This window comes from Anomalospiza imberbis, chromosome 9 (assembly GCF_031753505.1).
Source record: "Anomalospiza imberbis isolate Cuckoo-Finch-1a 21T00152 chromosome 9, ASM3175350v1, whole genome shotgun sequence".
NCBI lineage: Eukaryota > Metazoa > Chordata > Aves > Passeriformes > Viduidae > Anomalospiza > Anomalospiza imberbis.
This window is the reverse complement of record NC_089689.1, coordinates 25,350,774-25,363,922: the sequence shown is the minus strand read 5'-3', so window position 1 is coordinate 25,363,922 and position 13,149 is coordinate 25,350,774. Positions and strand designations below refer to the sequence as shown.

At 41.3% G+C, this 13,149-nt stretch overlaps 2 protein-coding genes across 10 annotated transcripts in view; one reads left to right on the top strand and one right to left on the bottom strand.

The window, feature by feature from the left end:
- The window catches only part of TTC39A (tetratricopeptide repeat domain 39A), a 52,107-nt gene extending 39,644 nt beyond the window's left edge, over positions 1-12,463 (top strand). For all 9 annotated transcript variants that reach the window (XM_068198736.1, XM_068198737.1, XM_068198734.1 and 6 more), the window contains 2 exons: positions 2,281-5,524; positions 5,555-12,463. In XM_068198736.1, the coding sequence (XP_068054837.1) occupies positions 2,281-2,401 (121 nt within the window). In that variant the 3' untranslated portion in view covers positions 2,402-5,524; positions 5,555-12,463. The remainder of the gene's footprint in view (positions 1-2,280; positions 5,525-5,554) is intronic.
- RNF11 (ring finger protein 11) overlaps positions 11,790-13,149 on the bottom strand; it is a 30,274-nt gene continuing 28,914 nt past the window's right edge. The window contains exon 3 of the mRNA XM_068198746.1: positions 11,790-13,022. Coding sequence (XP_068054847.1) covers positions 12,851-13,022 — 172 coding nt within the window. The 3' untranslated portion in view covers positions 11,790-12,850. The remainder of the gene's footprint in view (positions 13,023-13,149) is intronic.

Sequence of the window (13,149 nt, the reverse complement as noted above, 5' to 3'; positions counted from 1 at the left end):
AGCTACAAAACTAATGCCTGCCCTTGGGTCAGAGAGGTCAGATAGAGTTTTTATGTTGCTTTTGTCCAAGTCAGGCAACTCTGCAAGTCAGAGTAGCAAATCAAGCCTACCAAAGATTATGCCAAAAGCCTGTCAGCACAAAAATTAAAATATTGCAATCTTTAATCTCCTGTGTTTCTGAGCCTCGTTCTCTGTAGACTCATGGAAGATATTAAGAGCAACAAACATTGCATTAGCAAAGTGCAGTGGAAAGTTTGTCAATTGGTTTCATGTTCCTCAAAACACACCTCTCCTGTCCTCATTTCCTTTGTTGAAATCTCTCTTAACAAGAGATCTAGAAATGAATGATTTGGAGCTGCTGATCCCAGCTGGAACTTCTGTCATTGCTGCTTGGCCATTGCATCTTTCCCTGGCAGCTCTAAGTGTCCCAGGTCCCCTCAGGAGAAGGTATTTGGCTTAACAGACTGCAGCTCTGAAAAATGTGCTGTGCCCAGTGTATGAAAGCTGCTTCTCAGACTTGCTGTACTCAAAGAACTCTTGAAAACTTTAATGACTGAAAAAAACCACCAAAAAACTCAAACAAACAACCAAAAAAAAAAAAAAGAACAAAAAACCAAAAAAAAAAAAACCCAAAAACCACCAACCCCACCCTCATTACAAACCCTCTTGTTTCAGTCAGTCATAAATAAATAAAGGTGCAGCTCTTACATTTCCACCTGTGGCATTAAAATGCTCTGGGTTTATGAGCTTTCAGCTACCAACACTGAATGCCTCAGCAGCCACGAGAGGGAGGGCAGAGCGTTGGTGGGGCTGCAGAGTTCAGTTGGCAGTTGGCAGGAGCGCAGGCGAGCGCTTGGCTGCTGTGTGACGTTTGATTTGCCTGACCTAAATCCACGTCCTGCTGCTGGCTTGGATCCTCAGCTCTGCGAGAAAGAGTGGGACGAGATGATAAACAGTTTTGGCTTGGTCATGCATGGAAATATTTCTATTTGTATGGCTGTAAACTACAAACAAGAATATCAGTGTACTCATGAGAAATACAGGCTCGGCATGACAAAATCAATTTCATTTAAAGGAAAAACTCCAAGGGGTTTCAGATCAGCACACAGCAGAACCCAGCCACCTCCTTTTCTCAGTCAACCTCTTGGGTGTTGCATACATAAAATTATAAGCTGGTGTAGGATGGGCATGGAATTCCTTGTTTTCACCAAGAGACTGGCACTGCCACAGACAGATACCTCACTGCCATGCTTGGTTTGAATTATGAATTTAGAACTGAAATGCTGTTAAGATACACAGAGTTTAATACTTAATGTTATGTTTTTGTAAAAATTACAAATAACTTCTATGAGAAAATTAGCATGGTCTAATCCTGTTTTTATCTGTATTCTGTATCCATCCTGTAGGAGCTAATATGTTAATTCCTACTAAGTAGGATCTACAATTTCTATGTGGTCCTGGGGCAAATTTTCTTTTTTTTTTTTTTAATATAAGCTTTTCCATGAAAATACAGGTTCTCTGGATCTTCCAGTAACTCTTTAGAGCATGACAGAACTACTGGAAACTATAGGCAGATGACAGTGTGGAGCTAGGTACTAGATGTGTGTGGTGGAAATCCTGGCAGTCTTTTCCTGGGATGGTGAATTGCTCCTCAAAAGTTGATATGGAACCTGGTCTGTGCCCACTTTCTCTTTCCAAGCTCTGGAGCAGCAAATTTTCTGCCTTCATTTCCTACACACAGAATTCACATTGTTGGCAGCCATAGGATGGAGATGGGGTGTTTCCCTTCTCTGGATCAGGACAGCTCCCCTTCTCTCTCTCTCTCTTTTTTTTCTCTTTTTTTTCTCCCCTCCTCTTTACTTTCTTGAAATGAGTCTACCTTATTAAAATGATTTTTTAAATGCTGAAAATATTTGTATTCAAATCTGTCAGTTACTCTTTGAGAGGGTGAAAAATTTTTCTAATTTCTGAATGTAAACTAAGTGGATGATACAGATAATTAATATGGACTCAATATTTTGATTGAGTGGACCAGATTCAATTTCTTACTAAGCTATATTTTTCTGGTAATTGCCAGACAGTGGAACTACAAATAAAGAACAAAGAGCTGCATTGTTTGGCCAGGAACACATGCCTTGTATTTTAGAGTAGGCAACAAAGGAGCTTGTGAAGAAAGAATTTTTTGCTGTCTACTGTTGTTTTGCTTAAAACAGTAATACAAAGGTAACTTAGAAATGTTTTAAAAATATATTCATCGGTGTGGATCTTCTTTTGTTTCAGACAAAACTACAAGAATTACTCCATGGAAACAAGGACACATTTCAGAATTCAAGCTGCCCTGCACCAAGCCAAATCCGCCCCAGAAAATGGAATGCACTGTGGAGCCTCGGCAGTGTCGTAACTTTTTCTTCTTTGATGTTCTGTTTGTTGCAAACTTTGGTGCAGAAAATTACTGACACTTTAGAATTATTTTTCCTTCTCTTTCAAGTCAGTGAAAAACCAAATAACTTAAAACTTCAAAGGTGATGCATAAAGCATTTATCTAGTGTAATAACATGGCAAAAAATCTCTCAAACCAACCATAACCTTGAAAAATATTGTTTTTCCAACAGTGGCTTTTTGACACACACACCTACATCTGTGTAATTCATTTTTCAATTGTGTGCCTTTTTCTTGCATTCACAACATTATGTTGTAGCTTGCTTAGTGAAAGGGGAACATTTGAAAAGAAAACAATCAACAAAACTTTAAGATTTCCAGATTTAATCTCAGTTAGTTCTAAATGTTTATTTGGATCCATACTGCTAGCAGCTGAGGAGGAAGCACTGCTTTTTCCCAGTACCTGCTTAGTTGGAATGGTGGGAGAAAATCTCACAGCAGGGAGGAGCTCTGGATCCTGGGCATATCTAGTTGTGCACAGAAAGCTTCTCTTTACCAGCTCCTACCAGTCATATTTTTGCTTCTGTAAGAACCCTGCTGGTGAAAAGAATGGTCTCCCTTATGCAAGTACCTTGACTTTTTCTTTAGTTTGGTTTTCCTGTCAAGTCTGCTGCTTGTAGCAGCTGAATTAATTTACTGAGGATTGCAGGGGGAAAGGTGGTGACGGCATAAAACTGCATCACTTCTTCTTTGACAGTGGGAGGTTCTTAGGAAATAAGTTCTTTTGTCAGACGAACATGATCTGAAGCTTATGTCAAATTGAAAGCACAAGTCTTTGAAGGTCATTTAGGAAATGGCAACAGTGCAGTGGCTGGAGCAATGGAGGAGTTGCTGTGACAGTGCAGCCCTTCCTGCAGTGACTGCTCTTAGGATTCCCAAGCTGAGATGTCCCTGTTGCACAAGGCTGATCCCTGGGGGAGGAAGCTGGGGCTGGAGCAGGCTCCCTCAGCACAAAGGACAGCCCTTTATCCTTCTGCTCTTTATTGATCTTTTGGGAGATTTTCTGTGTAAGGGGCTTTGAGAATAGACCAGTGAGCTGGGTCTGCTTTCCAGTGCTGCCATGGAATTCCTGCTTTGCTGGAAAACTGGTGAAGTCAGTGGTACCACAGCTTTGCCTCATGTTTGCTGTTCTCCAGGCTAGCTCCGTGTCTGTATGCCTCTGGAGTTTTGGGACACACTTCTACCTCCCTTCTGAAAGAGCTTCTTCCCCATTACCCATTCTGGTGGGTGGAGATGGGAGGTCATCTGACAGCCCTTTTTCTCCAATGGAGACGTTTGTCAGGAAGATTCATATCTATGTACCTCACAGTGCATATCCTTTCTAAAGTGATTGTTCCCAGCAGAAGAGAAAATTGACACTTTATAGCTCTGCTTTTGCCTCCTCAAAGGAAATAATATTGTTTTATAACTGTAGATTAATATGCAAGGAGACAGAACCACCAGTTCCTCAACATGGAGAACTTCCATTGTCTTAAAAATAGATGCCCTTTATAAAAGTCTTTCCAAGTTAAAAATCATAGATGAAGAATGCATTTTTTAAAGTGACTTTCTCAGATAAATTCAGTTCTGATAAATTTCTCGATTCAGATAAAATTCAGTACAAAGTTACGCTATTTACATGCTGCACATCAAAACTTCAGTGTAAAAATTCAGTCAGTCTTTGTATAGAATAAAAAAAAATTCTTGTTCTACTTCATGCATATAACGCCTCTTCTTCCAGTTGTCCTTTTCAAATATTTTGGCAGCCTTAGCATCTTTTAAGCAAGTAATGCCACGTGAAAATTAGCATAAATTGTACTTTGCAGAAAGTGAACAATCCTTCTGAGTGTAGATTCACTTTTCATCTTTGAAATTTCACCCACAACTCAGTTTTGCCTCATCTTAGATCACAAAAGGATGTACTGTGTGATACTCAGCCAGCTTCATTGCTTTGCAGCAATGAAAATCCCAAGATTTTCCTAAGGTTTTCATAACCTTCCTAATCTTTATCTCAAACACCAGCGCCAGTCACACTGTGGACCTGATCTCCAGCTTCAGCTGAGTGCTTTGTAGTTCACTGTGATATTTCACTCTGACTGCTTGGCTCCCAAGCCATAGCAAATAATCACCTTCCTTATGCAATGAGGATTTATGGACTGTAATAATATGGATTCACTTGAGGAGAAGATGAGTGGAAGGTCTGGTACATTGTCACTGTGTAAGTTTTTTGATGTGTTACATTTGCAATTGCCCAACATCACTCTGCTCATCAGTTCCTTCATTTTGGTGCTCCTCCGTGGCAGGGATCCAAACTCCTTGGGCTCAGTCTGGGCTGGAAGGTTGATGCTGGGCTGGTTTTTCCATTGCTCCTCCAGCAGCTGCTGCGTGGTGCCTGGAGCAGCTCTGCAGGACAGTAAATTGCTTCATCAGTCTGGAGTCCCAAATGCAGTGAATCAGGGGAAGCACAAAGGTGTGAGTTCTCCCCTCAGGGTACTCAGCAGAAAATAGCAGATATTGTCATTGAATTGCACATCAGAGACCGAAGCATGGCCCAAGGTTCAGGAAATGGAAGTATGACTGCAGATGGATATATCCACACCTCAGCTGCAGAAGGAGCAGATCCTTCTGCATTCAAACACTGAACTGTCTGAGCAATGCTTGAGAAACCCACTCTTTGCACCAGCTTTAGCCAACAATGCTGCCATCAGCTCTTCCCCATCCTCAGCAAAGCCAGAGATCTTACCCAAAGACAAAAATTACTAACTCAGACAGCAGAGGTTTTCTGCACTTGGTAGGACCTTTACCATAAACACCGCAAACTTTATTTCTTCTTCTATGTATTTTTTTTAACTAGGAAGTGTTTTCCTGCCAGTAACCAGGGAGGGGTAGAAATTCCTACTCAGTTTCCTGGATGTCTGCAGCAGCAGCTATGGTGCCCCATGGGACAGTGCTGTCACCTGAAAGTGGTACTGGCAGGAAGGGCAAGGCAGTGAAAGGGGCATCCCTTTTATCATGAGCTCTGTGATGTGGAATCCCTGTGTGCAAGGTCTCTCAGTGAACTGAGGGAGGAGAGGGCTGAAGAGCCAGCAGCTCCTGCTGAGGTCTGGTCAGGTGCAACTGCATCAGCTCCTGTGAGTAACATGAGATGAGATACAAACTGTTGTGTGAAGGATGTTGGGCTGGAGCTGGAGCTGGGCACAGCTTTTCTGGATGGTTAGAAGAGAATTTGATGAAGTCACAACCATGATACAGAACTGCTGTGATCTGGAAACACACACTTAAGATTGCTCAACTCCACCTGTGTCATAGGAGCCTGCTTTGCTTACTGACAGGCAGTTCAGTTGCCATCCACATCTCACATGTGCCATCAGGGATGGGTGGTTTAGGGACTGTCCCCTTCTGACTGTGCCTGGCCTTGGGCTGTTTACACCTCAAAGCTTGGCTTAGGAAACAGCATTTTATGAAATACAGCAGCGTAGATCAGGATCATATCAAACATTTCCTCCCATTTCACACTGGTTTTGGCATTAAATTCTGTATTGAGTGCTTTAATATTTTTAGTTTTCTGTGGCCTGAGTCCAAGACTAAAAGCTCACAGGCTGACAGCTTGTGTTCCTCTGGCCCAACAAAGGCACCAAGTACTGCTTCTCCATGTGAGACAAAGCTTTCCTACAGGTCAGTCCCAGAATGCAAAAAGCACTCCCAGGAGTTTAAATACAGTAGTCAGCCTCCAGTTCCACCTGCAAGATGCATTTCTTTGCCTTCTCAAGCATAAAGACAAAGCAAATGTATGTGAAATGACCAAAACAACGCATTCAAGACTGTTCCCCCTCTGGGAGGAAGAGGAGAAGATAAAGAGGTGAGTCATGTTGTTTACTGCTCTACAGGAAAATGGGTAATGGTTGGCAACATCACTGATGAATGAGATTGGGCAACCTGAACAGACTAGAAAAGAACTTGCTTCTTTTCTCATTATGTTCTTCAAATACATTTTGGTGGCAGGTGATGTGCAAAGCGTGTACCAGCAAGTATTTTAATTGAATGATTTGTCATCACAGAATATTTTTAAAAGATGCTATCTAGGTTTGCTTCAGGTGTTTAAAAAAAAAATCCAAGTAGTTTCTTTTAAGGACATGCTCAGTCAATCCTTGTCTCCAAGATTTATGAATAGCAACAGAGCTAATAAATACCTGCATTGCACTGTGGTAAAGTTCTGCATAGTGTTTGCTCAAATTCAGTCATGACTCTGTAGGACTGGGCTGTACTCCATTATCTTCTGTGTTTTTTTTAAACCTCAGGACCTACTTATTTTAATTGCTGGCTAAGCAAAGGCAAAATGTTTATTTAGAATTAGGCATTGCAAGGAAATCTACTTGCTTTCTCTCTCCTTGGCTGTTTTACAGGAAGAATACAAAACAGATCAGTCATAACCCCCTGCATGCTATTTCTATGGGCTGATTCAATTTAAAAAAAGGCAAAGAAAAGTTTATCTTGTGCTAGCAAAGTATAGGAACAGCAGTTTCAGACCTGTGGCCTAAAAGTGATGTAGTGATGTGGTGGAAAGAGAAGATAGGCAGAAGCTGCAATACTCGGGGTGGTTCTCCTCTTCCTAGTCCTTTCATCCTGCAGTGCACAGGGTGTGAAGGTAAGAACAGCATCCTTGGTGCTGGAGCTGGGTGGGATGTTTGTCTGCAGTGCTGGAGCCCGGGCGCTGTGCTTGGTGTCAGCTGTGTCACAGGGGCAGTCCCAGGAGGAGCTGGTGCTTCGTGAATGTGGTGCTTTCCCTGATGTTCTGGGGAAGGTGCCGGTGTGAGATGCCTGCAGCTGCCTCTGCTCTGCAGATGGGCAACAGCAACTGTATCTCAGTGGAGTTCAGTAACTCATTCTGGGGAGTGAAGCAAGGTTAACTCCAGAGGATCCTAGAATTACATGGCTCATGTTCAGAGTCATCTTCATCTGGGTACAGTACCCAGCATGCTCTCATCTCACCACCACTAAGGCTGTGCAGCTGCAGAGGTTTTTAGATGCAAAGGTCAGGGCCAGTTACAGTTTTGATATTTCAGTCATAGAATATCAGGTTGGAAGGGACCTCAAGGATCATCTGGCCCAATCTTTCTTGCCAAAAGCAGAGGCTAGGCAAGGTGGCCCTGCACCCTGTCCAGCTGAATCTTAGAGGAATCCAATGTTGGGAGATCTAACATTGTCTGAAGAGACTATTCCAATGACTGATGCAATTGTGAAAAATGTGGTTTGCCTTTCATTCTTATGGCTTGTGGATACCTGAGTCAGGTTTCCATTCTGTGATGGTCGCTGGGCTCATCACTGATGCAAATATACGTTGGTATTTCTAAGGAACAGCAGGAATTCCATGCACAGTGTCTTTGCTACAGCTCTGTTGTTGTCTGATCTGTCACACACACACATACATAAAGAAAAGCATATCTAAATATACATGAAACATCTATGTATGTATGTATACTCACACACAGTGGTAACAGGTTCTGGAGTCAAAGCTTTTTGAAACGTTATTACAACTACTTGAACTATTTATTAAATTCAGGACTTAAAAAAAGCAAGATACTTTAAACAGAAAAGACAGCTTTGTTGATGGCTGAGGAAAATGCAGAGGTTAAAGGCCTTTACTAATGGTTTGCAGTAGGATCACACTGCAGGACTGTGCAGTTTGCAGCCTTCTAGAAGATGAAACCCCAAGGCAAACAGGCAATCTAGCAAGAGCCCTTCAGTGGCGTAACCTCCCAAAAATGCCGTTTTATGCTCTAGATTTGAAGGGCATCAGTTTTCACTCTGGACTAGCAGAGCTCTGCCTCAGCAGGACTGTGTCTGGGATGGCTCTGTCCTGCTCAGAAAACAATTTTGGAGTGATTGATCCTTTCCCCCCCTTGAATTCTTGCCTTGTCTGCCTCCCTCAATCTGCTTCCCCAGCGTGAATCTTGGATTACACAGGCAGCTCCTGCTAACGTGGCAGAAGTGTGGGCAAAAGAGGCTGAAAAGGTGAAGTTTGTCTGTCATGGTGCAGTGAGATCCCTGGCAAAAGGGCAGCCAGGGAGCAGAGTGAGGCTGGCAAAGCGTTCGGTGTGGGCAGCCAGGGCCCGTGCAGAGTGTGGTGAATCCAACACTTACTGCTGTGTGCAGAGCTCTTGAAATGCCTTCTTGGAAAGAAAGACAAATGTTTTGTAAGAGCAGGTTTACTAAGTTTCTGCTGCTTGTTTTCCAGCTGGGAGGACAGAGGAGGGCTGGGGGCTCTCTGTGCATGCTCCGCCTGGCTGGGCCCCTCTTGCTGAGTAAGCAAATACCTCGGGGCTGTGGGAACACAGAAAGGGCTCAGCACAAAGGATTTCTTCATTATAAACTCCTCTCTGCAGCTTTTACTTAGCAAAGTGTCAGAGCAGAGTGGATGTTGTAATGAATCAGTTGCTAGTGTGAAAATACAGTTATTTCTTCTGCTTAAATCAAAAAGATGCTTTAGCAGAGTGCATTTAGACTGTTCTCTTTATCACAAAGCATTAACTTTGCATTTCATACCACGAATTCGAAGGCCCCGAACTCTTATCCCAGAACAGGTTTAAATGCAAGATAATCTGCAAAGGATGGTTAGCATAAATTATATTCTTCAAAGTTAAATGCTATATAAAAGGAAAAGTTAATCCTTGAAGCTAATTTTTATTCTGGGTATTAAGTCAAGAAGGTTTCTTCTGAACAGATTTTATTCATGTGTTTTATAGGCTGTCAACTAGAATGTATGTTTTTAATAAAAATGTGGTATCTGTAACAAACTGTGTTTGTAATCAGCCAGCATCCACATTTCTTCCTGAGTCCTTTTAATCCAGGATTTAACTGCTGAAAGACCCTGTGTGTTTAGTTTCAGCCATCTTGTTATTTATTTCACTGACAGTCTGACTCAAAAGAATTTTCATCTTTACCACGATTGCACAAGGACAGGAAATGTTGAAGTCCTGAAACTGCGGCAACTGAAGTAAATTCAGGTATTTCATAATCCCTCAGCCCAGAAATGTACCCTTCTGCCACTGGAGACTGTCAGCCTTCCAAACACACAACTGCTTTCAGCCCTGGGAAGCTGCAAGACCATAAGAGCTTTTAAACCCTTATGTGGCTCATGATCCTTAGAAAGAAATGCTCTGGGATGGGTTTGTTTCTTTATGTGTGATTCTCCCCCAGATTTACATAATGAACTGGCAGCAAGTAATAAGGATTACCGTCCTTAGATGTGAAATGATTAAAATGGTAATTCCTGTAGCATGTAAGAATTTTTAAGCAGGAAGGTCTGTACAAAACTGAGTATTCCTTACTTGTCATTACATCTCTGGCTTCAGGTTTGTGGGAGTTTCTCATGCAGGAGACAAAACCCATTTCCTACTCTAATGTGCAAGTGGAAGCCAAGCACATCCTTGCTGTGCCTCCTGGGTGCAGGTGCTGCTCCCTCCCAGTGCAGGGGACAGCAGTGATGTGGTGCCACTGACCTGGGGCGTGTGGGTTTCACACCTCCTGAGCCTTGTGCTGCTGGAATGGAGCTGCTGATCCCTCGGCCCAGCTGGGTCTGTGCCAGGGCCACTGTGCCACTTCCAGCTCTAAGATGCAAATGCCATCACTGCACTCAGTGTTTTCATCTCACAGCACAGGCCCTAAGGAAATGCTTCAAAGCAACAGCTCTTGAGGGCTGTTGAGCACCTCCAAACTCAGCTACTTGCACACAGTGGCTGGAAGAGGATTTTTTGTTTGTTTTTCCCTTCAAACTGCTTTGCAGACATTTTTCGATGGGCCTGCCCACCCTGGCATAAGAAGGACTTTGGGTGAACAGGTCCAGGTGAGTCAGAGCCAACTCCCTCCCCTCACTCAGCTGCAGGAGACTCCAGCTGGGAACAGCCTTAATGTGTTTGAATTGCAAGAAATTGTTAAGACACCTCTAGGACAGGAAGAAAATGTATCTTCATCTTAGAGATGGTAGAAATAAGACACAGATCGGGTTCCACAATTAGCTAAACTTCAGGTTATACATTTTTTTTTCATTAAATTTAGATCAATTCCTTGTATTTGAATTAGAAATCACCCAAAACAGTACTGTACCTAAAAACTTGAAAAATAATTTGATTTATTTGTTATATTTACACACTTGTCTTTAAGCTAAAATTTAAACTTTTTTTGTAATGGCCTTGTGTCATCAGCTTCAGTTTTAGCCCTTCACACCTTTTTGCTATTTAACAAGTATTTTAATAGAAGTAATTTCTTCCCTTAGCACAGTCAGTATCAGTGTTAAAAGTTCAGCTGTTCAGGTGTCAGCTGCCTAGGAAAGCATTCAGCTCAGTAACCCATCACTTCCTACTTCTTTTAAATCTTTCTCTTAATCAGGTCTTGTAATAAATAAAGATTAATACCACCATGACAACACTGTTTTTTTCAAATTGTTCATTTGCCAGTTTTAACAAGATAAAGAAATGAATACTTAATGTGGACATTGTTTTACCAAAAAAAAAAAAAAAAAAAAAAGAACCCAACCCCTGAAACAGACAAAAAGGAAGACACAAAGGAACACACATGGAATGATGAAAAGGAACAATGATATTGCACAACTTCAGGTCTCTCTTCCCAGACTTTGATCCATGTAATTAGGTATGTATGAATTCAGCAAAACATTGTGTCCAGATAAATGTGTGGCCATTTGAGTGAATCTAGAACTGCAGAGTGTTTTCAGTTCCTTTTGACTGCTCCTTGGAGTTCTTCTCTAAGGGAGCAGAGTGCTATCAGCTGCAGGAATAACAAACAAATGTTGACTCTCCATTGTGCTGACCAGTTATCCATAACCCACAGAATTACAATTCTCCTCTACTATAAATGCACTAAGTCCTCAAAGGACCTGGGTCTTTAAACACAACCCGTATCAAGAACTCTAACTACATCTGAAACGCAATCAAAGAATATCCCCCAACTTGCCGAGGTTAACTTGAGATTGTGTTTCATTTCATGAGACCAGGGCTTCTCACTGTGTCAGGGTGGCACTGAATGCACAGAAGTCACAGTAGGTACATCAAGGGAGTGGGGGAGAAGAAAAAAGGAGAAAATCATGCTAAGTGGGAAATGGCCTTTACAGCTACAGTCTTTGCTGGAGCCTCTCTTAACAAGCACATATGGTTTGCTAGAGAAATCAGGGAATTGTGTCATTCTGGCTATAGCAGGACTGTTTGCCCCTCCACTGCTACCCTGACACTCTGTGTTTATATAAACTTTGCATTTATGTGCAGAACAAAGTCTATTTTTCTCCTCTCTGCATTCATTCCTGTTTGGTGGACTGATGCGCCAGCCAGCAGGGCTCAACAGATACATTTAATACAGGAGACTGAGATACAGTATGTTTATTCTTAACTTCTGATAACCTAAGAACTACAAGAACGAGAGATGCAGTATCCATTTGCTATTATCCAAGACAACCATTTTAGGGAGAAAAAAATAGAATAAGTGATCAATGCTAACACTACATTAGTTCCAAATATATTTTTTTTCAGTTATGGCAGCGTAACTATTTATTGTTCATCTGGCCCACTTTTAATCTGATCAAGTTAAAAGTCACATATTAAAGTTTAAGGACTGTTATTTCATTGAAACCGAAGGAAGTTATTAAAAAAAACCCCATGAAACCACAGTTTCACTTCAGGACTTGTGTAATATCTTCATAATCTGTATCACTTGTAGAAAAGGGATAATGCATCTCAGTTTGCTTATAAGCTAGGAGATCACTTTGAAGTCTGCATATTCCTAACTGCAAACAAAATATAGCACTTTTAACAGGTTATAAATAAACTGGTTTTCAAGCATAGAGCCAGCCCAACAATAACAATACACTATTAAAAAGACCTAAGGCAATGAATTCCATCTCCAATGGAGAAAAAAAAAAAAAAAAAAGAAAAAGAAAAAGAACTGTGCAAACAAGCTTAAAACTATTTCTTTGTGCCAGTGTTATAAAATGTAGATTTCAATAAAGCCTTGACCCAAATGCCAGGACTTGTGAAAAGAATCAGAACAAAACTGGTTACTTTATTTAGGAAAAAAATACTCTTATCTTGCTGCTAATAAAATTGGATACACGCAGTTTAAACATTTACAGTTGCTGTAACACTTTACACAATTCCTATATATGGGTGTAAGAACAAACATTAAAAGACAATGGTGGGTCAAGGCTTTACATTAAAAATAACAACCTACTTTTCTATAGTCTCTAAAATACTATGTTTTCCAATATTTGCAGCCATTCAGGAATATTTTTTTTTATTTATTTATTAGGAAATGTATACTTTGTGCATGATCTTAATTCCTAATTCCTGGCTCTTTGGGCTGAATGACAAAAGGATCAAACCCATTGAAGTGGATGGTCTCCTCGAAGGTTCAGTAGAGAAACCCTGGCTCAGTTAGTCTCATATGATGAAAGCAGTGCTGCATCCACTGGCTCCATGCAGGATGGACAGGTGAAGGATCTCATCAACCAGTCATCTATACAGTCCAGGTGGTAAATGTGCATGCACGGCAGAAATCGGATAGGGTCCCCATAAACAAAGTCCATCATACAAATGACACATCTGGAAGGGGAAAAATAAAATATTAAATTTGCTGTTGCCAATCTGGAAATTCAAAACAGTGTAATATCTATTCCTGTATGCTTTTAGCATTTGTAGATACTGTGAGGAGAAGCCTTGTGTAAGATAA